General features: G+C 38.6%; 1 protein-coding gene across 4 annotated transcripts in view; it reads left to right on the forward strand.

The window, feature by feature from the left end:
- DYRK1A (dual specificity tyrosine phosphorylation regulated kinase 1A) overlaps window positions 1–22,484 on the forward strand; it is a 146,442-nt gene extending 123,958 nt beyond the window's left edge. For all 4 annotated transcript variants that reach the window (XM_023559093.2, XM_064279454.1, XM_023559096.2 and 1 more), the window contains 6 exons: window positions 1,244–1,530; window positions 3,784–3,930; window positions 6,016–6,156; window positions 13,844–14,150; window positions 14,600–14,724; window positions 19,203–22,484. In XM_023559093.2, the coding sequence (XP_023414861.1) occupies window positions 1,244–1,530; window positions 3,784–3,930; window positions 6,016–6,156; window positions 13,844–14,150; window positions 14,600–14,724; window positions 19,203–19,823 (1,628 nt within the window). In that variant the 3' untranslated portion in view covers window positions 19,824–22,484. The remainder of the gene's footprint in view (window positions 1–1,243; window positions 1,531–3,783; window positions 3,931–6,015; window positions 6,157–13,843; window positions 14,151–14,599; window positions 14,725–19,202) is intronic.
- The last annotated feature ends 3,197 nt before the right edge of the window (window positions 22,485–25,681 follow it).

Here is a 25,681-nt window from a genome sequence, read left to right on the forward strand (position 1 = left end):
TCACATGGAGTTATCTCTTTAGTTTTAAACCTGGGAACTTTAAGTGGGTAAGGGCAGCTGTTACACATTCTGTAGTGTGTGTCAAGTAGGACTGCAAACTCCTGTTAGCAATGTGGTATTTTTGTTGCTTAACTTTAAATCATGTGTATCAAAAGACAATGTTGACACACACTGCTTCAAGAGAAGAAGTCCAAGACTGCTACCAGGACAGCATAGTGTATGTGCAATTCTTAGTGACTAGGTACTGAAACCGTGATAGTTATTCCAGATATTTCTGTAGAGAAACCTCCGTTTTTATGATACTAAAAAACTAAAACGAAGACAGCTTTGACAAATGGTAGTTTTATGTCATTGCAGTTGAGTTGCAGGCGCTTGGTTTGGGCAACGCTTTACCATATTGAATGGTCTCATCTGATGTGAAGTCAGTGTTAATACTTAAAGTACAGTCTTTGAAGCAATTTAGAAAACATTACACCTTTTTAGGCGATCGGCAGTGGTATCAAGTAATGACTGCATTCTGTACTGTTCCCCAGTCATAAGCTTATTGATAATTTCTTGTGGTTGAGCTTTATTTTGAACGTTCACCAAACCACCAGTCTTGCACAAAATTTACCATTTATCAATTTGATAAGCAAAATCAAATGCCTGGAGTATGAGCCCAAGTATTTTATAAAGCATGATTTTCAAACATTTGCTGTATTTGCCTAAAAGAAAAGAAATCTGTTCTTTCTTTGACAGTTGCTCTAGTTAACAGAAAATTACTAGAGAAACCTAATCCTCAGCAAAGCAGAGTGTGCAGCCAGTGCCCCTTCAGAGGGAGCCATGGAGCAGACCAGAGGTCCGTGGGTGGAGCAGAGACGTAGGAAGTTGGGAGGTAGGGCTCAGGAAGTGGAAAAAGGGCTCTCTTTTATAAATAAAGGGGAAATTACTGAACTACCATCAGTACTGTCTTTGTCAGTTTGCTACTTGTGTTTTCAGACCTGACTTGGTTTTCAGAGGTACTTCTCACAATATATCTCTTACTGATAGACACTACACCTGTTCCATTCAGCAGAAAAACTGTTTAGATACTCTCGACTGATTAAAGACTGTGTTGTTACTGCAGACTGCTAATGGCCAAGCTTTAACTTGATTTTACTGTACGTTTGACATTATAGAGTTTTAGATTGCTTGAGAACAGAAGCACACGTTACTCTGAGCTTTATAGGTGTGTCTAATTTAAAATGAAACTTTTCTCTTTCAGTGCATTTGAAGCGCCACTTTATGTTTCGGAACCATCTCTGTTTAGTTTTTGAAATGCTGTCCTACAACCTCTATGACTTGTTGAGGAATACCAATTTTCGAGGTGTCTCTTTGAACCTAACACGGAAGTTTGCACAGCAGATGTGCACTGCACTGCTTTTCCTTGCCACTCCAGAACTTAGTATCATTCACTGTGACCTAAAACCAGAGAATATCCTTCTCTGTAACCCGAAACGCAGTGCAATCAAGATTGTGGACTTTGGCAGTTCTTGCCAGTTGGGGCAGAGGGTAAGTATTATTTCATAGTTTGTGAATTAAAGTGGAATTAGGTAAAACAACATAGGTGGACACTTGAAATGTTACTAATAATGCATAGACGATTATGGTTATTTATCTTTAAAATGTAGACTCTTGAATCACCTTGTATCAATGTCTACATCTTTTAAAATACAAATAATAATGCTTTGAATTAAAGCTGTTGAGTCAATTCTGACTCATAGAGAACCCTACAGGACAGAGTAGAACCGCCCCATAGAGTTTCCAGGGCTGTAATCTTTGCAGAAGCAGACCGACCTTTTGGTTAGCAGCCAAGGGCTTAACCACTGTGTCACCAGGGATAGCATAGAAATTGCATCATTGATAGACATACTTGTTTTGATAAATAAGTTTAAATCTTTTTTTTCCCCCCACCAGTTTACAATTTATATATAAATTCTGACATTTCAGACTGGTTTTATTCAGACTCAACTGGAAAAAGCCGTATCAGTCGCGATAAAACTTCAGCTGTTTAGGAAAGCAGTTTTTCTTACCATTCTTTCTAGCATCTTTTGCATATAAAATAGAAATTATAAATTATTCTCTTAAAAGAAATTAGACTCACTATTTGATAATATTCATTCTTGACACTGCTCTATTTACCTGAAAGTACTGAAACTGCACTTCTTTACAAAATAAAACATTTCGGTGTTACTGTTTCCTACTGGTTTTCCTATTTCTCATTCTTCCAAATTAGATTTTTTCCACTGCTGTTCAATTTTTTATCGAGGCTCTAAATAGAGCAGGTTAATCATGAAGGTTTATAGCAAGTTAAACAGGATCATCTGATTTTTGGTTTTTTTTTTCTGCAAATTAACGTGTGATCATTGGTACAGTTTTTAAAAGTTGAAGGAGTAGACAACAGAGTTTGCAGTTTAAAAGGTTCTAAGCCTCTGAAAATCTAGGGATGTGGGTAGTTATGTGAATATGGAATAAAGTATATTGTGAATGGAAATATATATACCCATCTTGAGAGGAATTTAAATAAGATTTTAGGCTTGGAAAAAAATTTTTTTTCCTTAAACCAAATCATATATTTGTCCTAATATCTCCATCCAGCCAAACTAACTGTCCTTTCAGCTCAGTGAGTTTTTAACCATGCACGTGCTTCAGAATCTCAGGGGAGGTCATTTCCAAAATACATATGCAGTGGCCCTACCCTCCCTGGTTCTGGGTCAGAACCAGAAGGTGGCAGGGCAAGTGTGTTTTGGAATAAGCTCCTCAGCCTTGTGGAGGACCTAGCTACTGCTTAACCAAACTGGATATGGAGGCGACAAACTTCCTTACATAAGCTAGTCATAGTACTAAGGGGATTTTTTGTGCCTAGGAGGTTTAACAGTGATGTTGGCATGTAAGAGCCTGCACATATAGTACTTCTGCCTTGTTCTTTTGCTTTAGAGTTTCTTCCCATAGCCTTCAGTGGGTGGAAGAGCCTGTGGAGGCAGGAGATTGTAGGGAACTTGACTGGAGTTTCAAATGGGGCCACAGAGCTCTCATGATGAAGCCGTACCACCCTGGCTGGCTGTGTGGTTTAGGTGTTAGCTTGGGAGTTTAATTATGAGAGTTTTCTTTTTCTCTCTATCTTTTAATGAAACATTCTTTGTTTTAATGATATTTCTGGATATAAATTTACAGTGGCTAAGTGAAGATGAATTGGTCTTCCAAGATTAGGTCATTGAAAACAATTCCTTTCAATACAGATGTTATTTTCCTGAGAAGGCTTGGATTGAGATGGAGGTGCAGGGCAGAGAAGAAGTGATTCAGCTTTCATTTGAATCTTTCTATGCAGCTTTGCTAGGATTTATCAGTGAGACTAGTGCAAGTTCGGCTATCAAGTTAATGACAAACCAAGTGCTAGCCATAGCCGGAAAGAATAATAAATAGGAAAATGAAATACTCTCAATACTTTTTTAAAAAATAAAGTGTAATTATTTGTTTTAAATGTACCTTAATTACCAGTTAGGGTTGGACTGAATAAAAAGGGCTTGCACTTTACATATTTTTTGTATTTCACAGTCAGATAAACCAATACCTTGAAATGTCTGGCTCATTAAACAATATTCATGAAGTTGGTCTTAAGTCAGTGTAAATAAAACCCTAAGCAGGAATTTTATCAGGGTCTCCCCCCCGCCCCTTAATACCAGATCAGTATTCTTAATCAAATGTTGTCTAAAAATCTAAACAAAACATCTTTTAGAATTAATACTGTTTTGAAATATATTTCAGATATACCAGTATATTCAGAGTCGCTTCTACCGGTCTCCAGAGGTGCTACTGGGAATGCCTTATGACCTTGCTATCGACATGTGGTCCCTCGGGTGTATTCTGGTTGAAATGCACACTGGAGAACCTCTGTTCAGTGGTGCCAATGAGGTAAAGAACGTGTCACTTCAGAAACGTTGTTTCTGTTTTCATGACCCCTTTTTTTGGTTTTGCTTTTTGTCTTTGAGAGCGTGATCTGAAAGTTGTTTTTAGGGATAAAAGATGGCTGCCTACCAACTTGATCATTCCAATATGAGATCAGTTTTCAGTTTATTTTTTATTGTCTATTTTTGTCAGTTATCATGTAATGGTGAGCTTAGAATTATGAGATGAGAAGTAGGATATTTGTCATTTTGGGGTGAGGGGGAGACATGAACTACTAGATTAGGAAGTAAAGTGTTTTGGGGGTAATTTATACAGTAGCAAAGGGGTGAGGCCCAACCTGAAGATTGGTGAATGTCACTATAAATTTTGAGACTCTGTTCTGTAAAGAAGTAATGACCAGTAATTGATGGTAATAATAATTACAGAATTGAAGAGCTACAGAGGAGGTGCATAATTCTCTAGTCCACTAGTTTTCAGTCTGTGTTGTTAGGACATTGGTGAAGTTCAGAAGCAGTGCCTGTGAGGGTGAGGGGGGCAGAATGAGGGAGATTAGTACCTGGGGCAGGGCAGGGTGAGGGGGAGAGGAGCAGACTTTGTACAGGGGGGTGAAGGGGAGAGGAGCAGTGCTTGTGGGAGGGTGAAGGGGAGAGGAGTGCTGGGGGGGTGAGGGGGAGGAGCAGTAACTGGGGGGGTGAGGGGGAGAGGAGCAGTGCCTGGGGGGTGAGAGGGACTGAGGAGGGGTGAGAAGGAAAGGAGCAGTGCCTGGGGGATGAGGGGGACCGGGCGGGGGGTAGGGGGTGAGGGGGAGTGGAGCAGTGCCTGGGGCAGGGCGGGGTGGCAAGGCAGAGGCCAGTGTTCCCTTTAAGTCAAAGGAATCTGGCTCTCAGGTGCTTTAAAACTATTCACTTGTGGGGTTTTTATTTTGCTTCATTTGTTTTTTCCTTGAAGAAAGGTTGACCCTTTGCTGATCTTGATCAGGATATTCACTTGTAAATGAGAAAAGAAAGATCAAAGAAATTAAATGACTTGTAGTGGATTTTATTGCTGTGAATAGATAGTGTCAGAAACTTGTTCTTCCTTCTTTTGATTCACATCAGCTACAGTGAGTGAGCTACTGTTTGACAGCATCTGCCATTGTATTTGTTTTTGCTTAAATATAAATAATATTGCCTTGGAATACTTTTCTAGGTCTTAAGCAATATTAAAGGGACCTGAAACTTCCATTGGCTTCCCGTGTCGCTCATAGTACAAACCAAGTCCTTTGAGTAGCTCACAAATCCCTGCTTACTCTGGCCCTTGTTCTCTGGGACCTCAGACTTCGTCCCCTACTCTTCTCCCTCCCTCTCTCACCCAGCACACAGCCTCCTCTACTGTCCTTAGGAGACACCAGGCACTGGCCACCATGCACAGGCCTGTACTGGGGTCTGCGCGATTGTTCTCTCTTGTGCCTGAAAAGCTCTTTCCCAGGTAGCACTTGGCTCCTTCCCTCATTGCTTTTAGGTCTTCTTTCAAACGTCACATTCCCATGAAACCTTTCATGATTACCCTATTTAAACGTGTAGTACCCCTTCTCACTCCCCATCCCATTTTAATTTTCTCAGTAGAACTTAATCCTCTTACATAAACTTCTTTTGGTAGGCATTTTTGTCTCTTTTTTGTTTACTGCTATGTTATACTGCTGAGCATGGTTTCTGGCATATAGTAAGCAATAGTATTTGTTTAATGAATGAACGAGCAAATGAATCTACAGTTTTTAAAAACATTTTATTAGATCTAGACTTTATTAAACCTGTAGACTTTTTAGTGATGGTTATTTAACTAAAACTCCCCCAAAACTAAAGCTTTAAAACTCTCTCCTGTCCTTTCTTATTTTTCTCCATAGTATTCTGACTTACTGTAGATTCACGTGTTTGTTAATTGTCTGCCTTCCCCTCTGTGGAAGGAGGAAGCTCAGTGCCTAGAGGGCTGCCTGGCACGTGGGAGGTGCTTAATTTATTTATGAATGAATGAGTGAGTGAGTGAATGAATGGACCGAAGGAGAACGTACAGTAGAAATTACAGTTTTTTTGTTTTTGTTTTTAATATATACAGGTAGATCAGATGAATAAAATAGTGGAAGTTCTGGGTATTCCACCTGCTCATATTCTTGACCAAGCACCAAAAGCAAGAAAGTTCTTTGAGAAGTTGCCAGATGGCACTTGGAACTTAAAGAAGACCAAAGATGGAAAACGGGTAAAATAGGATCAGTTTTTTCCGAGCCTTTGTTATTTCTTTCACTGGAGCTTTCTTTTTACAGTTCATTTTGTATTTACTTGGGAGTGTCACACTTAGTGATTTTGTTGATAACTTAGGTGCCTACTATTTAAAGTAGAATAATAGTTGGGCCTGAATTATTTGTATGGACCAGTGTTTACTTAACGACCAGGGTTCCCTTTAAGACTTCATTTTGAAACTCACCTTTTTTTTTTTTTTTTTTGAGATTGCTGATCAGATCACCATGTCTTGTTTCAATAGTAGAATCGATAAATTTGACCTTTGTTTCTCACAGCTTGGGCATACAGTGAAGCCACAGTTCACAATACAGCCGCTGTGAACCGAGGTTACACTTGTAGTAGATGGCCTTTTTTTTTTTTTTAAGTTGATGGAATATGGGAGAAGTTTGCTGGTAGAAGAAATTTGTATTATTTTAAATGATATGAACTGACCAAATAGTCCTTTGATAGATTTCAGATTCCTAGCTCATATATCTCCAGAATCTTTAAAAGTTCTTAAAACATTAAGTTTGTTTTAGTAATTTTCCTTTTTTTCCTGAGGACTTTTTTCAGATATTGAGCTAATGTCAATTTAATAGGAGAAATGATAGTAATTTTGCATCTTGGCTTTTATTTTTGTTTTATGTATCTATAAATAATCATAGTTTTATAATCCAGTCTGGCCCTAGTATAACCTTGTGACTTGTAGTTTGGAGATTTTACTTTTGCTCCGGTTGTTATTTTGCCCATGCGTTTTAGTGATGCTGCCACCAGGTGTCATTTTCAAGGAACTGAAGATAACGGTGGTTTGCTTTAATTCACCTCCACATAGCTATGGACTCAACTTTGAGTATCATGTGATTTACTTGAAAACATTCTAAAATAGATATGTAATTGTATCTTTCAAAACTAATTCATAACTTTTATTCCGTTCTGCCTTATTTAAATTTTCAACTGCTAAATTTGCCCACTTGCGAAGCACACGTCCTGAGTTCCCTCCTTAACCTGTGTCCACGTAATTTATCAATCATGACCGCTTTTACTGCTGAACCAGAACGTGGCCTGGGAATCCTCCTTAGCTCTTCAGCATTCAGGGCAAGCCCCTACCAGTTGATTGGAACTTGCAGAAAGGATATGAAACCTTCTTTATGTTCTCTCTCTCTGCAATAGAGGTTGCCCCTTCTTTTCCCATTGGAATTTCTTTTTCCTTTTTTTAAAAAATTTTTTGCTCCTGTTTCCCCCTTCCCCCAAAATTAAACTCCTCCCCCCAATCCCACAATCTGTCTTCTGAAACCAGTTAAGCTGCGGTTAAGCAACTATTATTATTTTGGTGGGGGGCGCTTTAGAAATAAGTGATAAACCTTTCCTTTTTAAATTGAAAGTTAGTATCTTAAGCTACATTTAATACGTATTAACCTGGAGGAAGACTCATTAACAGCCTGCGTTACGCAGATGATACAACCCTCCTTGCTGAAAGTGAAGAGAACTTGAAGCACTTACTGATGAAGATCAAAGACCACAGCCTTCAGTATGGATTGCACCTCAACATAAAGAAAACAGAAATCCTTACAGCTGGACCAATGAGCAATATCATGATAAATGGGAAAAAGATTGAAGACGTCAGGGATTTCATTTTACTTGGATCCACAATCAACACCCATGGAAGCAGAAGTCAAATCAAAAGACGCATTGCATTGGGCAAATCTGTTGCAAAAGATCTCTTCAAAGTGTTGAAAAGCAAAGATGTCACCTTGAAGATAAGATGCGCCTGACCCAAGCCATGGTGTTTTCAGTCGCCTCCTGTGCACATGAAAGCTGGACGATGAATAAAGAAGACTGAAGAAGAATTGACGCCTTTGAATTGTGGTGTTGGTGAAGAATATTGAATATACCGTGGACTGCCAAAAGAACGAACAAATCTGTCTTGGAAGAGGTACAACCAGAAAGCTCCTTAGAAGCAAGGATGGCGAGACTACATCTCACGTACTTTGGACATGTTGTCAGAGGTGATGAGTTACTGGAGACGGACATCATACGTGGTAAATTAGAGGGTCAGTGAAAAAGAGGAAGACCCTTAATGAGATGGGTTGGCCCAGTGGCTGCAACAATGGGCTTAAGCATAACAATGATGGCGAGGATGGCACAGGACCAGGCAGCGTTTTGTTCTGTTGTACATGGAGTCGCTATGAGTTGGCACCAACTCAGTGGCACCTAACAACAACAAATGGGCTTTAGATTTTATGAGATTTTCCTTAGCTACATTTAGCAATTAATATAAGACTCATAATTTTTTAAATTATAAAATAACTATTTCTCTTCTAATAAAAATAAATATTAAAGTAAAAAATCAAGTCCATAATCAAGTAATTATATTATGAAGGATACACTAAGGCCTTTATCCATAGGTATAAATACATGTGAACACACCATCATTGATTTTGTTACTTTTAGTGCTTCATTTTCTGTTTTAAGAATCCATTTTAGGCTTTTCCGATAATGAAATCCATAACTACAGCAAGTTTTTCTCTTTGGCTGGGAAGGAAGATGAAAAATTGAGACTATAAATGATGCTATTTTGTTGAAGTGTAATTTACATACAATAAAATGTATAGATCTTAAGTGTCCAGTTCAGCTTTAACTTTTATATACAACAGTGTATTCCTACCTAAAACCATAAGATAGAGTATTTCCACCACCAAAAAAGTTAATTTTTTGGTTTGTTTCTATAGGGTTGTCTACTTAAACAATCTTGCCCTCTGCAAATGAAGACCTTTTTATTTTTCTCTTCCCATTGTATATACCTTTTATTATTATTATTATTTTTTGGTTTATTGTACTGACTAGGACCTCCATACGCTGAATAATGATGAAAAAGAGCAGACATCTTGCCTTGTTCACAATCTTATGGGGAAAGTATTCAGTCATTCAACATTAAGTTTGACTTTAGCTGTACCTTTTTTTTTTTTGTAGATGTCCTTTATCAGGTTGGAAAAGTACTTTTCTATTTCTAGTTTTTTTGAAAGTTTTTTAAATCAGGAATGGGTTTTAAATGTTGTCATACTTTTCCTGCATCTGCAGATGATCATATGATTTTTCACATGTTAATGTGGTGAAATACATTAATTGATATTTGGCATGTTTAACCTGTGATAAACCAAACTTGGCCAGAATGTGCTATCCATCCTTCTTATATATTGCTGGTTTGATTTGCTACTGTATTCTATTGGTAAAGAGTTTTGTTTCTGTGCTAATAATGGATGATTGCCTAAAATTTTCTTGTAACGTTTATTAGATTTGGATCTCAGGATTAGGTTGGCTTCATAAAACTATTGGGAACTATTCTTTCTTAATATTCTGGAAGAATTTGTATAAGATTGGCATTATTTCTTTTGTAAATCTTTAACATAGTTCATCAGTGAAACAAAGCATCATGGCTTGGGGTGTTCTTTGTTGGAAGGTTATTAATTGTGACTCGTATTTTTGATAAATACAGGGCTATTTAGATTTTCTTTTTGAGTCAATTTCAGTAAATTGTGTATTTCAAGAAACTGGTCCTTTTCATCTAAGTTGTTGCATTTGTAAGATTATCCATAATATCCTTTTTTTTAATTTCAGGATGATCTGTAGTGATAGTCTTTTACTGATGATACTGGTCATTTGTGTTTTCTCTGATTAGTCTTGCTAGAGATTTATCAAACTTACTAATTTTTCAAATAATCAGCTTTTGACTTTGTTGCCCCCCCTTTCTTTGTCTAGTTTCTATTTAGTTGATTTTTTTTATTATTATTATTTCCTTTATTTCTAATTACTTTGGCTTGAATGTGCTCTTTCTTCTACCTAAGTCATTGATTTTAAATCTTTCTCATAAAAGCATCTAATGAATAAATTTCTAAGCACTGCTTTAGCTGCGTCCTGAAACTTAATACATTGTGTGTTATAATTATCATTCATTTTGAAAACAGTTTTAAATTTCTCTTGTGATTTTTTCTTTAACCCATCATTATTTAGAATTTTGTTACATAGTTTCAAAATATTTGAGGATTTTTTATTGTTACTGATTTCTAATTTAAGAGCGCTGTATTGGTTTTATGGGTGATCAGAAATGGAGCCCTGTGGTGCAGTGGTTAAGCGATTGGCTGCTAACCAAAAGGTCTGGTGTTCAGATCTACCAAGCTGCTCCTTGGAGACCCTGTGGGGCAGTTCTACTCTGTCCTATAGGGTCACTGTGAGTCAGAATCTACTTGATGTAGTGAGTTTGGTTTGGTTTTGGGTATGGTAAAAAAAAAAATCACTATTGTTTAGTCCTTTGAAATTCGTTCAGACTATTCTGTGGCCTAGTTTTTTTTTATGTACTCCATTTTGGTAAATGTTCCATATGCATTTGAAAAGAATTAGTATTTTGTATTTGTTTGGTGTAGTGCTCTGTAAACATCAGTGTAAGTCATTCTGTGTGTTTCTTCGCATCTTGTATATCCATCCTTACTCTCTGTGTGAGGGTGAATGCATACATGTGTATGTATGTTCTTTCAATAACTCAGAGAAAAGTGTTAATCTTTAACGATAATTTTGGATTCACCTAAATCTCCCTTTAGTTGCTTTATGTTTTTTGAGGCTCTTTAATAGCTGGGGATTGTTATGACTTCTTGATAAATTGACCCTTTTATTATCCTGAAATATTCCTCTTTATCTCTAATAATGCTTTTATCTTTATGTCTACATTGTGTGATATTATTATAGTCATACCAGCTTTCTTATCCTTAGCATTTCCATGGTATTTTTTTTCCTACCCTTTTTCTTTAAACCTGTCCATATCTTGAAAGTATGACTTTTATATTCATCATATACTTGGACCATATTTTTTAATCCAGTCTGATAATCTGTTTTACAATATTTAGCCTGTTTAATTATTCAGAGGGTTTCTTTTATAATATGCATCTCTGATTTCTCAATTTACCTTCAGATAATACCACATAATAAACAATGTAATAACTGTACAATTCTGTTTAACCCCGTCCATATTTTGTGTTCTTGCCATGTGTTACTTCTGTGAATGCTAAAACCCCACAGCACATTATTGGCTGTTTAAATAAAAAATAGACCTTTAAAGAAATTTTAGAACACATAAAAAATAAAGGTAATAAAAAAAGATCTTTTATATTTACCGATATATTTGCCCTTTTTGTTGTTTAATTCCTTTCTGCAATTCCCGGCTTCCATCTGGTGTTGTTTGTCCTTTAGCCTGAAGAACTTCCTTTAAACTTTTTCATTTATAGTGAATGGTGTCTGTTGACCAGCTCTCCCAAGCATTCATTTATCTGAAAATGTCTTTATTTTACCTTCATTTCTGGAATTTATTTTTGATGGATATAGAATTCTAAGTGAATAATATTTTTTTCTTTCAGAAAAAGAAAAAATGTTAAGACATTGTGTTGTGGCTTTCACTACTTCTGATAAGAACTCACTGGCCACTCTTACCCTTGCCTCTCCTGTGTGTAATATTTCTCCCTCTTAACTTCTGGCTGATTTTAATATTTAATGTTTGGTTTTTAGCAGTTTGATTGAACTAAAACTATTTATGTCCTAAATATGGTTTTCTTTGATATTTTTTCCCTTTGGGGGTTCTCTAATTGCAGGTATGTTAGAGTGCTTGGTACTATCGCAGAGGTCTCTGGCTTATTCATTCTGCTTTCTTTTTGTGTTTGAGTTTGGTTAATATCTGCTGCCCTGTCTTCTAGTTCACTGATTTTTTTTTTTTTTCCTTTTGAGTCCAGTCTGCTGTTAAAACCATTAAATGGCTTCATTGTTTCTGATAGGTTTTTTTTTTTTTTAATTCTAGCGTTTGTATTTGTCCTTTAAAAAAGTTTTATCCACCTTTTAAACTAGATTCTTTAACTTACTTATCATAATTACTTTAAAATGCTTGTCTGTTAAGTTCAACACCTGGGCCACCCAGGGACTCTCTTTATGTGGCTCTTCTTTCAACTATTTTTTTCTCTTGATTATGGGCCTCTTTTTTTTTTTTTTTTTTGCTTGTGTCTGTAATTTTTTAATGTATGTCATACTTACTGTACTTGAGAACAATAAAGATTGAAGTCAGTCATATTTCCCCTCAGAAAGAGGGATGCCTTTTACAGTGTCCAGGTCACCAGTATGGGGCTGAGCTGTTCTGCTTTGTAGGTTAAGGGGATCTGGGCTTTGTTTGTTTATATGACTTAGGATCTGTTTACCACTGGCATCATGTTTGGAGGGCAGAATCAGGACTTGCCCGTAAGCAGTTCTTATGTTCAGAGCACTGGGTGGGAGACTCCAGAAGTCTTTGTGTTACTGCCCAGCCAGCGGTCCCACTACTGACTTTGCCCCCATCAGGAAATCTTTCCCCATCACTGCTCTACCCCCAACCTTGCAGTCAGTCACAGCTCTTTGTGCCCTGGGGGAACCTCTCCTGGCTCTCCTGTCTGGTCCTAGCCAGGACCTCCCCTCACTGGCCAACTGGAAGTTTGTTCAGAGTTGGTCAGGTTTCCTTACCCACGTGTCTGGTATATTTGTTCCTGCTCCCACCAGAGGTCTCTTCTCTCCCAGCAAAGGTGTTTCATTATCTAGAATTTAGTTGATTATGGCTTGAGTGCTTGGTTTTCTGATACGTTTTTGAAAAGCAGTGACTTTGTGGTTTACCTGGCTTGTTCTCACTTTTAGAGTGGAAGCAGTGGTCTCTTGCAAATTTTTACATTGTAACTAGAAGCAAAAGTCCAAAGATGTTTGAACAAATTAAAAATTCATAGGGATCTTAAGAGTAGTACAGAAGGTTAAGGGCTCGACTGCTGATTGAAAGGTTGGTGATTTGAACCTACCCAAAGGCATCTTGGAAGACAGGCCTGGCAATCTGCTTCCAAAAGGTCACTGCTTTGAAAAACATATGGAGCAGCCCTACTCTGCACACATGGGGTTGTCATGAGTCAGAATCGACTCGATGGAAACTAACGGCAACAACTTAAGGGTTATGCTATCATCTATAAAAGTATTTTTCTAAAAAAATCTCAGCACGTGTTAGAGTGAAATATTAAATATATTTATTAAAGGGAAGCATAAATGACTTGGTTTTAATTTCTGTATATACGAGCAGGTAGTGATTTTTTCTTTGGATGTACTTCCCTGGGGTGGTCAGTGCAGCTGTAGTAGCCAGCGCTCCTGAAGAAAGTGCACTCAGGTGTCTGTGTGGTAGGGCAGGAGAGAGGGTCAGGACCCCTGGGCTTGGCCAGGCACGGTACACCGCCTGCCACCTCTGTAAAGGGCCATAGAGTAAATGTCCTAGGCTTTGCAGGCCTCTGTTGCATATTCTTCCTAGTTTTTTGCAACCCTTTAAAAATGCAAAAACCATTTTTAGCTAGGCCTGTGCAAAAACAGACTCTCAGCTGGGCCATACTTTGCTGCTCCGTGGACTAGATAATTTTTAAAGTCATCTTTGCTCTCGAAATTGTGTTTAATTTCTCTAACTACAGGGTGTTCAGAATAGTAATGTGTGAAAATACAGAATGTCTGACTATAAACTGTTCCTTCTAACAAAGGCCTCAACAAATAGTATGTTAAAACGTTTGTGAAGTTAAATTATGTAGGTTTTTACTTATTCCACCAAATTTAAAGAAAACCTCTTTCTCTTTTTTCTCCTTTAGGAGTACAAACCCCCAGGAACCCGTAAACTCCATAATATCCTTGGAGTAGAAACAGGAGGACCTGGTGGGCGCCGTGCTGGGGAGTCGGGTCATACAGTAGCTGACTACTTGAAGTTCAAAGACCTCATTTTAAGGATGCTTGATTATGACCCCAAAACTCGAATCCAACCGTACTATGCCCTGCAGCACAGTTTTTTCAAGAAAACAGCTGATGAAGGTACAAATACAAGTAATAGCGTATCCACGAGTCCGGCGATGGAGCAGTCACAGTCTTCAGGCACCACCTCTAGTACATCTTCAAGCTCAGGTCTGTTCTCTGATGTTAGACTTTGAAATGTTCTGTACTTGGTTTGTGAGGTGGGCTTTATTTTAAAGTGTTTATAAAATTTGTTAATGGGGCGGGAAGGAATGAGTTTTACATAATCTCTTCTTTGTATTGGTAATAAAGTCATCTACCCCCAAGCACTAATACTTAAATTATGTAATAAATTCTGCATGATAGTTGGAAACACACTATAAAAAAATTTTTTTTGAATTGTTTTTAAGTGGAACTGCTTCGCCCACATACTGACGTTTTCCCTTAGCTTAAACAAAGTTGATTGTATTTTACTTAGTTCAGTGGTTGATGAGAAAGAGCTTAGTTTTAGCCAAAAGCCTTAGGAGTTTGTGATAGGCTGTCAGTTTTCATATTATGGCATTGGAATGTAAACTTAAACAAAATGAACTCACAAGTTGTGCTGTGTTGTGATATTTAAGGTGGATCATCGGGGACGAGCAACAGTGGGAGAGCGCGGTCAGACCCGACGCACCAGCACCGGCACAGCGGGGGGCACTTCACAGCCGCAGTCCAGGCCATGGACTGTGAGACCCACAGCCCCCAGGTCAGCGTTCACGCTGCGCCACACCCGGCTCCAGGCCTCGGGCTCAGCAGTACTGCCTTTCTAATCATAAGTCATTTACTCTACAAGTTCATGGCTTCCTTACTTATGAGGAAGTGTAACTTAATGACAGTTCAAGGAGCACATCCTTCCATTTTTCTGCCTCCTTGTTTAGAGCTAGCTGACATTTATCGGGTGCATACCAGCTATTGTTCCAAACGTTTCTCCTGTGTCACTTTATTTGTCACAATAGCATTTTGAGCTTCACACTGGTTTGAGCTGCATTTTACAGTGGAAACTGAGACTTCATGCGTTAACTAACTTTCCCTGGGTCACAATCTTAATTACTATGCTACACTAAGTTATATATGTTTATATCTACATATATGTGATACATATAATGTAAAAGATCCCATAGTCTTTTAGCACTCGTTATGCTAAACCTCTGTGTTTTTTTGCACTTTACTTTTTAAGCCTGTTAAAGAAGAGGATCTAATTAAATAATTTTCAACAAATTAGGATGAAACAGATGATGGTGGTAAAAGTATTTAAATCCTCTCTGTAAAATACTAGATTAGTCTATACTGAGAACGGCACTAGGGTGTTTTATGGTGAGAAGTCAGTGTATTATTCAATGGGTGAAGTAAAAGTGAAATTCATTGGTATCGTTCTCATTCTTGTGACCGGAGCTGCTGAATACTACCGGACAAAGTCACACACATGGGTGCATTCTTACCACTATTAACTGGTGTTTACGCACCTCCACTGGGCAACCTTACAGGTCCGATTCTCTGTAATAATTGTTTCAAACTTTTCTACCCTTCTTACATTTTTTTGACTTTCTTCTCCATGCTCACTCTCTCCTTGCTTTGTAAGGAAAATATTCTTCAACTTTTTATCATCGAATATACAGTCCTATCTATATGTGCAGTTGTCTGGGTCTCTTTCTCCCTCTTTTCATGAGGAGCTATGTGTATCTTCCTGCTCAATCAAGGCTAAGCCCACCTGGTACCCTCCTCGTGTCCTTGTCCTTCACCAGGCTTTGTTCATGGTCACTCCTCTAGCTCCTCTCTGCTGACTCTTTCTTATCAGCATTTAACCATTCTCAGGTCTCTCCCATCTTAAACAAAACCTTTTCCTAGCCCCATGTCTTCCTCATCCTATGTTTCTGCCACCTGTGGTCTCCAGTCCTTTACCTTTTAAAAGCTCGTTAGCATGCTCCAATTCGGTTTCTGCCTCCAACTCCACTGCCAGAGTTGCAGTGAAGCTCTCTGTTGGACGTGCCCAGCAGATGCTTTGATGGCTTGCCTTTCTTCATCCCTCGACAATGCTTGACAGTGTCAACTTCTGCCTACTTTTTGAAATACTCTTCTTCTGGCTTATTTGACAGGATCCCCCCTTCATTCCCCATCTCTCTGGCCTTTACTTGGCTGTTTCCTTTTCTAGATTCTCTTCTTCCAGCCACCACTTAAACGCTGGTGTTCCTGGGGTCTGGGGCCTGTCTCTTCTCACTTGCCACTCTACCTGGATGATCTCCTCCACTCTTACCAATGACTTCAGTTACTATCTTTATGTAAGTCATTCCTGCATCTTTATTTCTGGCCTAGACTTCACTCCTGAGCCCAGAGCCTTTATTTTCCTACTGTTGACTATAAATATCGCTTTGAGCGTCTCACCAACCGGAATTGCAGATGTGTCACATAAACTAATGTCGTCATTTTCATTTTCACCCCAATTTTTCCAGTGTTAGCTATTTGTAAATGGCCCACATGCACCCATTTGCTCCAGTCATAAGCCTGGGATATAGAGGTTTATCCTTTGCTCCTTTCCCTCACCCCATAACACTGAATGAAAGTTAAATGATGTGGATTTTAAGTAATGTTTTTATTCTCTCTACCTCATTGTTCCCCTATTGCTGCCACCATCTCTAGCTTCCCGTTAGACCAGTTAGTCCTCCAGCATTCTATTCACCCATGAACTCCATTGCTGTCTCTACAGCCTGTGAACTTTCAGAAGAGCAGTCTGATCTTGCTCTTTCTCCTACTTTAAACCAACATCTGGCTTTCCTTTGTACTTAAAGTAAAATTTAGGCTTCTTACCACAGTCTCAGTGATTTCCATGATCTGGCCCCTACCAGGCCATTCTTCCCCCTGTTCTCTAGCTCTCATCTCACTCGATTTTCTTTTTTTGGAACTTGCTATGTTCTCTCTCACTTTTCTCACATTTACTGTACTTTCAGCCTGCAATACTCTTTCTCCCTCTCTTTGCTTTTGTAATTACTGTTTATGCTTCACATCTACATTTGAATATCACTACTCCTTCCTTCCTCCCTCCCTTTCTTTCTTTTCTCCCTCCCTCGCTAATATATTAAATATTGCAAACACAGGAAAGTACCAAGAATAACATAAGACACCTGTTTACTTCCTACCCATATGTAATAAAAGTTATTTTGCCTTATTTGCTTCAGATCCTTTTTTATTATTTAATTTTTGAGTAGGTAATATATTTACATGGTTAAAAAAGTAAGTATAAAAGGGGATTCAGTGAAAAATCTATGTCCTCTAGCCACCCAATTTTTAAACTATTATTAATGTATCCTTTCTTAGATATCTTATGTACATACAAGCAAATACAAATACATATTTTGCTCCCAACCTTTGTACACGAATAGTAGCATACCATACACACCATTTCACATCTTTTTTTTTAAACATGTAACTATACTTTGAAGATCTTTCTGTATCAGTGTGTAGAAAGCTTTTTTTTTTTTTTTACTATTGTGCAAATAATACTGTGTGTATATCATTCAAATATGTTAATTTATCAATGATATAAAAACTTGGCGGGTTAAAGTATAATATAATTTTTAATTTTGATAATTTACCCTCCCACCAGTCAATGTGATCAGCCTTTGGATCTTTGCCAGTAGATGAAATGAAAAATGGAATTAGAGTATAGTTTTATTTCTTATTATGCATGTGTTTGAGCAGCTTCATAGTTTGAAAAAGAACCTTTAAGGATTTTGTTTTCTGAGAACTCCATATATTTTTCTACTGGGCTGTTTTTGGTAGTATTTCTTATTAAAGTTTGGTTCTGACACCATCATCGTTGATTAGATATTTAGTGTGTGAGGCATTTGGAAGATCTTGGCCAGGTAGAGGAATAGAAGGAATGACCTTTGTGCCTGGGAACCCAGAAAGCATGGGAAGATGGCTAAAGGAAGACATTGGAGAGATGGGCCTTGGGCAAATTATGCACCTCATTTGTATGGATTTTGGATTACAGTGGATCCTCGCCATTCATGGATCATGTATTTGTGAATGTGCCTACTCACTAAAGTTTATTCATAACCCCAAAATCTATGCTCACTGCACTTTTGGGGTCACTCAGACATGTACATGTGCAGAGCAGCAAATTAAGTTGCTTGAAGGGCCTGTTCCAGCTGGTTCCAATATTCACTAATTCACTGTTTGTAGGAACTTTATAGAACTACTATGGATAACAAGAATCAATTGTATTTTGTTTTTGTAAGTGCAATGAGAAGTCATTAAAGAATTTCAAAGAGGGAGGTGATAGGATTTATATTTTAGAAAGATCATTCTTACTGCTCCTTTGGAGAATGGGTGGGAGCAGGGAGTTTGTTTAGGAGGCTGTTGTATTGCTCTAGGCAGGGATGTTAGTGGCCCAGACTGGAGTGATGTGGTATAGATGGAGAGAAGGGGCCATGTGGAATGTACAATGGAGTGATGTGGTATAGATGGAGAGAAGGGGCCGTGTGGAATACACAGTGGAGTGATGTGGTATAGATGGAGAGAAGGGGCCGTGTGGAATATACAGTGGAGTGATGTGGTATAGATGGAGAGAAGGGGCCGTGTGGAATATACAGTGGAGTGATGTGGTATAGATGGAGAGAAGGGGCCGTGTGGAATACACAATGGAGTGATGTGGTATAGATGGAGAGAAGGGGCCATGTGGAATATACAATGAACGTAGACTCAGGAGAGTTATGCTTATTGATTGGGTGGAGGAATTGTTGAGCAGCTAGATGTATGTGGTGGTTGTATGCCGGCGATTTGATTCCGACTCATGGCGACCCTATCGTAATGCCTTTATTGAAACAGGAAAGGTAGAGAGAGGAGGGCTTTTAGTGGGGAAAGTGAAGAATTCCTTTTGAGTCCATTAAAAATAGTTTATATGGCCCTTCATAGAAAAAGTTTGCTGAATTTTGGCATAATAAACTGCCAAGGAAAGGAAGTGGCTAATGAAATACATGAGCCTATTTGTGGATATAATTTATTAAAAACTGCAGTTTCCATAGTAATACATTTTTTACTCTTGAACATATTTGGACTTTTGCACTGTTTACACATTAAAGTTTCAAAACTCTTTCTCCCTAATTGATATAAATGCTAGTGTTAATAGACTTTGAAGAAAAAGCATGGAAACAGTGCTCTGAATACTGTTAAAATCTGTTCTTACAGGTGCGTCAGCAATTTCCCGCTCCTCTTGGTTGGTCGGGCACTGAAGCTCCTACACAAGTCACTGTTGAAACTCATCCTGTTCAAGAAACAACCTTTCATGTAGCCCCTCAACAGAATGCATTGCATCATCACCATGGAAATAGTTCCCATCACCATCACCATCACCACCACCACCACCACCACCATGGACAACAAGCCTTGGGTAACCGGACCAGGCCAAGGGTCTACAATTCTCCAACGAATAGCTCCTCTACCCAGGATTCTATGGAGGTTGGCCATAGTCACCACTCCATGACATCCCTGTCTTCCTCAACTACTTCTTCCTCTACATCTTCCTCCTCTACTGGTAATCAAGGCAATCAGGCCTACCAGAATCGCCCAGTGGCTGCTAATACCTTGGACTTTGGACAGAATGGAGCTATGGACGTTAATTTAACCGTCTACTCCAATCCCCGCCAAGAGACTGGCATAGCTGGACATCCAACATACCAATTTTCTGCTAATACAGGTCCTGCACATTACATGACTGAAGGACACCTGACAATGAGACAAGGAATTGATAGAGAAGAGTCTCCTATGACAGGAGTTTGTGTTCAACAAAGTCCTGTAGCTAGCTCGTGACTAAATTGAAACTTGAGTTTGTTTCTTGTGTGTTTTTATAGAAGTGGTGTTTTTTTCCAAAAACAAAGTGCAAAGCTGCTTGAATCAGAAGGAGATTAACACACTGAACCGCTACAAGAGGGCAAAGCTGACCCCCCCTTTTTTTTTTTTTTTTAACTTGAAAAGATTGCAGAGGGACAATGAAGTTTTTTAAAGAGCCATGTCCAAACCCATCTTCACGGATAGCTCAGAGGTAGTACCTCTCCTTTTGCCTCCCCTATTTTAACTTGCCACATCCCAATCATAGTGGGGTTTTTTGTCTTTCTATTCAGCAGAAGTTAATGGTCAGATGTTGGTCTTGGTCATTTGCCAACTAATTTTAAAATAAAAAGGCACTGCACATAATTTGCATCAAGGGCCCCATGAGGGTGTCCCCCCCCCCCCGCCCCCGTTTGTTTTCGTTTTGTTTTTTCCTTTCCTCCCCGTTTTTGTTTTGTTCTGTTTTGGGTGGGGGTGGGGAATTTGGGTTTGTAAGTCCTCTAAACACACTTGGGCACGGAAATGCAGTACTGTAGGGAAGAGGGACCTCCAGCTGACACAAACATCATCTTCAGCTGTACGAAAGGGACGGTTGTGTTGAAGTTTGTAAGGCACAGTAAGCATGCTAAGTGGCGGGGATCAGAACTCTCCTGTCTGAACCTACTGAGGAGCAAAGCAGCAATGACGTGGGACTCTGTGGGCCTCCTGTTTTTCGAGGCAGCAGGGAGATAGTAATGGAACGTGACTGGTCTCCTAACCAAGGTGCACTGAGAAGCAATCAACGGGTCAGTCATGGCCAGTCCTGGGGAGGTCTGAGTGGTGGTCTTTGGGATAACCTTTGGCCTTATGGATTTGGACTCTAAATTAGAAGAGCCTGCCATTTCAGATGCAATCACTTTTGGACATGCTTTTGCAGACAGTCCTTAATGCTGAAAACACAGAGAATGGGTAATTCAAGAGGCCTTTCTTTTAAAATAGACTTTTGTGACCCACTAATTGTAAGGTATTGCAAGGTCACTTTGCGTGTGTCATAAAGTTGACTTCTTTATTGGTTGAAGGTCACAGAAGTAGTGGTTTGCTTTGACGAAAATAGCTACAGCTGTGTCCCTTCCTGCTTTTTACTTTTTCTTTTGCTTTTTCTCGGCACGTGGTATCTCCACCATTTCTTCTGCACAACGATGTCTTCTGTTCATCCTGAACGTTTTTAAAAAATGCAGAATTTTATGTGACTGCTTTTTTGCCTCACAATTATGCTGTGAATTTTACAAAAATTTATTTTCTTTTTTGATAATTTATTGTACCAAAGCTGTTTTTATAGCACATAGATGTCTGTAACCAATAATGTAGCAGTTCTGCACTTTGACACAAGGTGTAACTAGACCATTTTTAAATGTCAGTTGAAAATTATGGCTGTACTATTGCTTAAACAAAACTGGAACTGTTGTTGAATCCATAGCCAATACATTTACAGCAATCTGTGTACTGAACATAACAGATTGACATCTAACTCAAGATTGCAACATCTGTTACATTATAATGTGTTCAGGCTTCTGAAGGGAAAGGGACACTGGATCCAGAAGCTGTGGAGCCAGCAGTTGATTCTCGTGGTCCTGATGAACCCACTTGTAAACTTGAAAGCAAGACCTTGACTGCACCAGCAGGTCCCGAATATGAGCTGGAGTAAAGCAGAACCCTCACCCACGACCTGAAGGTAACAGGCTGGTATTGAACAGGTGCCTAGTTTTGAGATTATGCTGCCTTAATGTAACACAGTCTGGCAGTTGCTCAATTTGTGTTCCCATTTTAAATTGATCAGTTTTAGAGAGTTATACTTTTGAGTGGTTGACTTGGGAGAATGGCGATAAGTAATGTTATCTGTCCAGGGTCAAAAGAAGCCTAGAAAAGAAGCAGTAATCTACCTCTGCCAATAAACCCTGTTCAAAACAGCTCAGCAGAACACCACATTACTTTTTATTGGTCAATTCCATGTGGCTGACAAGGTCCAGTTTTTCTGAACAAAAGCAGGTTTTTATATGTAAACAGTGACAAAAAGAAAGGGTTACAACTATGTAAAAATGTGAATGGAAACTTGGAAATACCGTTTTTATAAACCACAAAATTTTTTGTTGTGAATCAGGAAACCCATATTTATTTTGTAATTAAATGTCAAGCCTGTGGATGATTTTTGAACTTGGTAGTTCATAAAGGTTTACAGTAAATAAAAGGATATCATCTTGAGTATAGCAATATCCAAAGGAATTCAGTAGTTACTGCTGTTTAGGAATATAAGGTTCAGATATTATATGGGTCAGGTCATTTTTTTCTGTGCTGGTTGCCACAGCAAGCACCAAAAACAAAAGCAGTTTTTAAACCGATATTTACATAAAGAAAATCACACATACGATCCACTGCTTCTGCATACTGTGTTATGTTACAGTCCAGTTTTGTGTGCTTTACTACACAGTTTGGTTACAGGACTCCTGTGCATTGTAAACATAAACAGCATGGAAAAGGTTAAATACCTGTGTTCAGATTGTAAGATCTAGTCCGGACTTGCTGTGTATATTGTAACGTTAAATGAAAAAAGAACCCCCTTTGTATTATAGTCATGCGGTCTTATGTATGATAAACAGTTGAATAATTTGTCCTCAGACTCTTTACTATGCTTTTTTAAAATTAATTTAAGAAAAATGTAAACATAGTAAAAATCTTCCTATGCAATTAACCTGGTCCAGGTAACGAACGGTCTGGTAGGTATACTGAGTAAAAGTTGAGTCACGTGTAACAAAGGAAAGTATTAGTTACATCAACATAGGCTTTGGACATCTCTGAAAGTAAAAATTGGAGGTTCAAGAGAGCAATTTGATTTTTAAAATTGAATGGTTACTATATTTATATACTATATTTACACCGTTTCTCTCTGATTCAGAGTGCTCATGTTTTAGTTTGCAGTGTTTAGAATGAATGTGGAAGTTAGATGACCTGCTTGGAAGCAAGACAGAATACAAATATTGTTCCTCCTTGTCCAAATCTTAGTGTGGGGACCTATCAGGGACTTTTCTGGTAGAAATTCTAGAATTCCTGCCACAGGGAATTAGTTTCTAAAGTCTTCTGGTTTTATAAATGAACCTGCAGAAGTGTATATTAAGTTGACTTTGAGAAGTAGGAAACTTACTTAAAAAGTTAAATGTGATTTTTGTATAATTCAGGTTGGCTAGATAAATCTGAATTTACTACATGTAAAAAAAAGAACTTCCTTTAATTTTTTCTAAGGGTATGAGAATTTTACTTAGATAAGTGACATATTTTGTGATATTGGGCTAAAAAAAGGCTTATTTTTATTTCATGACTATTAGAACTGTAAGAAATCATCAAGGCTGCAAAAATTCTATAATGCTCACAGAATGACTATCATGTTTGCCATTGTACCCTCTCTTCCAGCTCCTGTGTTGTTAAACTTACTGAAATATTAGTATAATAAGGAAATGCATAAACAGAAAATACACATAAAGGCAAGATAGCAAATGCTAAATTTCTTCTAGGCCAGCTCCCCAATTTCCTTTTGACCTACCTTTATTTTGTTGAGAAACCCTGGTGGCATGGTGATGAAGTGCTACAGCTGCTAACCAAAAAGTCGGCAGTTCAAGTCCACCAGGCGCTCCTTGGAAACTCCGTGGGGCAGTTCTACCCTGACCTATAGGGTCGCTGTGAGTTGGAATCAACTAGACAGCAATGGGTTTGGTTTTTGTTGTTGTTGTTGTTGTTAGCCTTCAGGGTACAAGTTCAGAACTCATATCCATTTTTTGTAGTGGTGACCATACATAGTAGACCAGATGGTTTATTCTGTACACAGGCCTTGGTTTAGTGCCATATGTGAGAAAAGTTTGAAAATTTAAAGTGGGGGGAGATGAGCGCAGCTTTGGTATACTAAGACTCTACAGGCAGGCAGTCCCCGGATTACAAAAAAGGTTCTGTTCCCGAGTCCGTTTTTAAGTGGAGTTTGTACGTAAGTTGGAACAGTTATGTACGGTTCGTATCTAAAGTCAATGATGTTTGTCTTAGTATATAGTGTACCTTTCTATGCATAAAAAACATTAAACACTTCCAGATACACTAAAACATCTTTAACATACCAATACAGTAATAATGTTTCCATGTGCGTCGCAAAGTAGCGTCAGCTTGTTATTACAAACCATTGTATGTACCTTGAATTTTTCATATAATAGGCTTTACGGGGGTTGGTTCTTCACTACATATGTAAGTTGAACATTTGTAACCCGAGGACTGCCTGTATTCAGGTTTCATAAAATCCCACTTGGGGTGTGCCTACTGGCTAAGCACTAGAAAGCAGGGCTTCATACTGATTCAGGCTCAAATCCCTGAGTTTGCATTTCTAACAACTTCTCAGGAAGTTATACATAAGAATCACCTGGGAATCTTGTTGAAATATAGATTCTGATTCAGTCTATCTGGGGTGGAAATGTAAATTCTGAGCAGGGAACTTGCTAGAAATGGAAATTCTCAGCAAGTGGCTTGAACCAGAATGAACTTGTTTGAAGCCCTGCTAGAAAGCCTTTCGTATCAGGAAAAATAGAGCAGATACTTATTTTCTTAGCCTTGGATCTCCTTACCTAGACTTACCTCCTTTTAGTACAAAGAACGGAAAACCTCTGAGCAAATAGCTTACTTTATTCATCATCATCATCATTAATGGCATAGCTCTACCCTAAATGTGTCCACTGAGAGACGTACCGTGAATGCCATTTGGGTCTTCACCCTATATTAGTGATTTCCACATGTGTTTAAAACATTAGAGTTTTTTGATGGAAGACTTGTTGAGTAAGGTAAGTGGTTTGTTGGTTTGTGCTTCTCTTTCTGCAGCAGTACGCATAGTCAAGGGCCCAGATGCCACCTACTCACAGTGAAAGGCAATAAAGAGCCAGGCAGTTCTTGAAACAAAATAACGTTCACCATAAGACAGAGCACAAGATAATTATTTTTTTCTCATCTCTCACCTTAAATCATCTTCAAACGCAAGGTGTTTCTCCAACTGAACATTGATTACACACATACAGTTAACAACTTGGTACCTGTAACCCCACAGGCTGCTTTTCCATATGCAGCTTCCTTACCTGAAAACACTCCCCTCTGCCCTCTAACTCCCCCTCCTTGTTAGAGTGTGCCTCTCTACAAAGAAGTGAGAAGTGTGAGGGAATCTCAGTTTCTGGGGAGCAAGAAATCCCTGCCATCCCCCGCAAAATGTGTGGATGCTTCTTCAGACAGCGAGGAAGCCTTGAACTCACTTCCGTTTGCTTTCACAGTTAGCATTGTCTCGTCTCAACTGGGTTCTGAAGGAGCAGAGGATCAGTTTAGGAGTCATGTTGACCAATAAATTCATTTTAAAATCTGGGTCAAGAAAAATGGTGGCCATACTCCCAGTGAAGGATGGGGTAAATAGAGTGAATAAACAGAGCATATTTACACTGGAAGTTCATACAGGACCATAGTGCCAGTAGGGGACTCATCAGCGGACATGACCGACCCAACTATTATCTAGAATACTTGAAAGTTTTTCAAGTTGCAACATGTAGAAAAGCCAAGTAGGTATTGCATTTTGTCTGTTTGGAAGACCATAGTTTATTTCATTCTTTCCAATTAAATCTTTTTAATTGCTACCTTTGGGATTTTTTTTTTTTTTTTTTATTGTACTCTTGTAAATGTGCCTCCCAATATTTCCTCATTAATACTATAATTGCCCCTGAGTTCTTCTGCTGCGGGAGTTAAGTAGAGGCAGCGCCACAGGAAAGGGGCAGGTAGCCAGCCGGTGGGTGGTAGGTCTT

The sequence above is a fragment of the Loxodonta africana genome, chromosome 2, assembly GCF_030014295.1.
Source record: "Loxodonta africana isolate mLoxAfr1 chromosome 2, mLoxAfr1.hap2, whole genome shotgun sequence".
Lineage (NCBI taxonomy): Eukaryota > Metazoa > Chordata > Mammalia > Proboscidea > Elephantidae > Loxodonta > Loxodonta africana.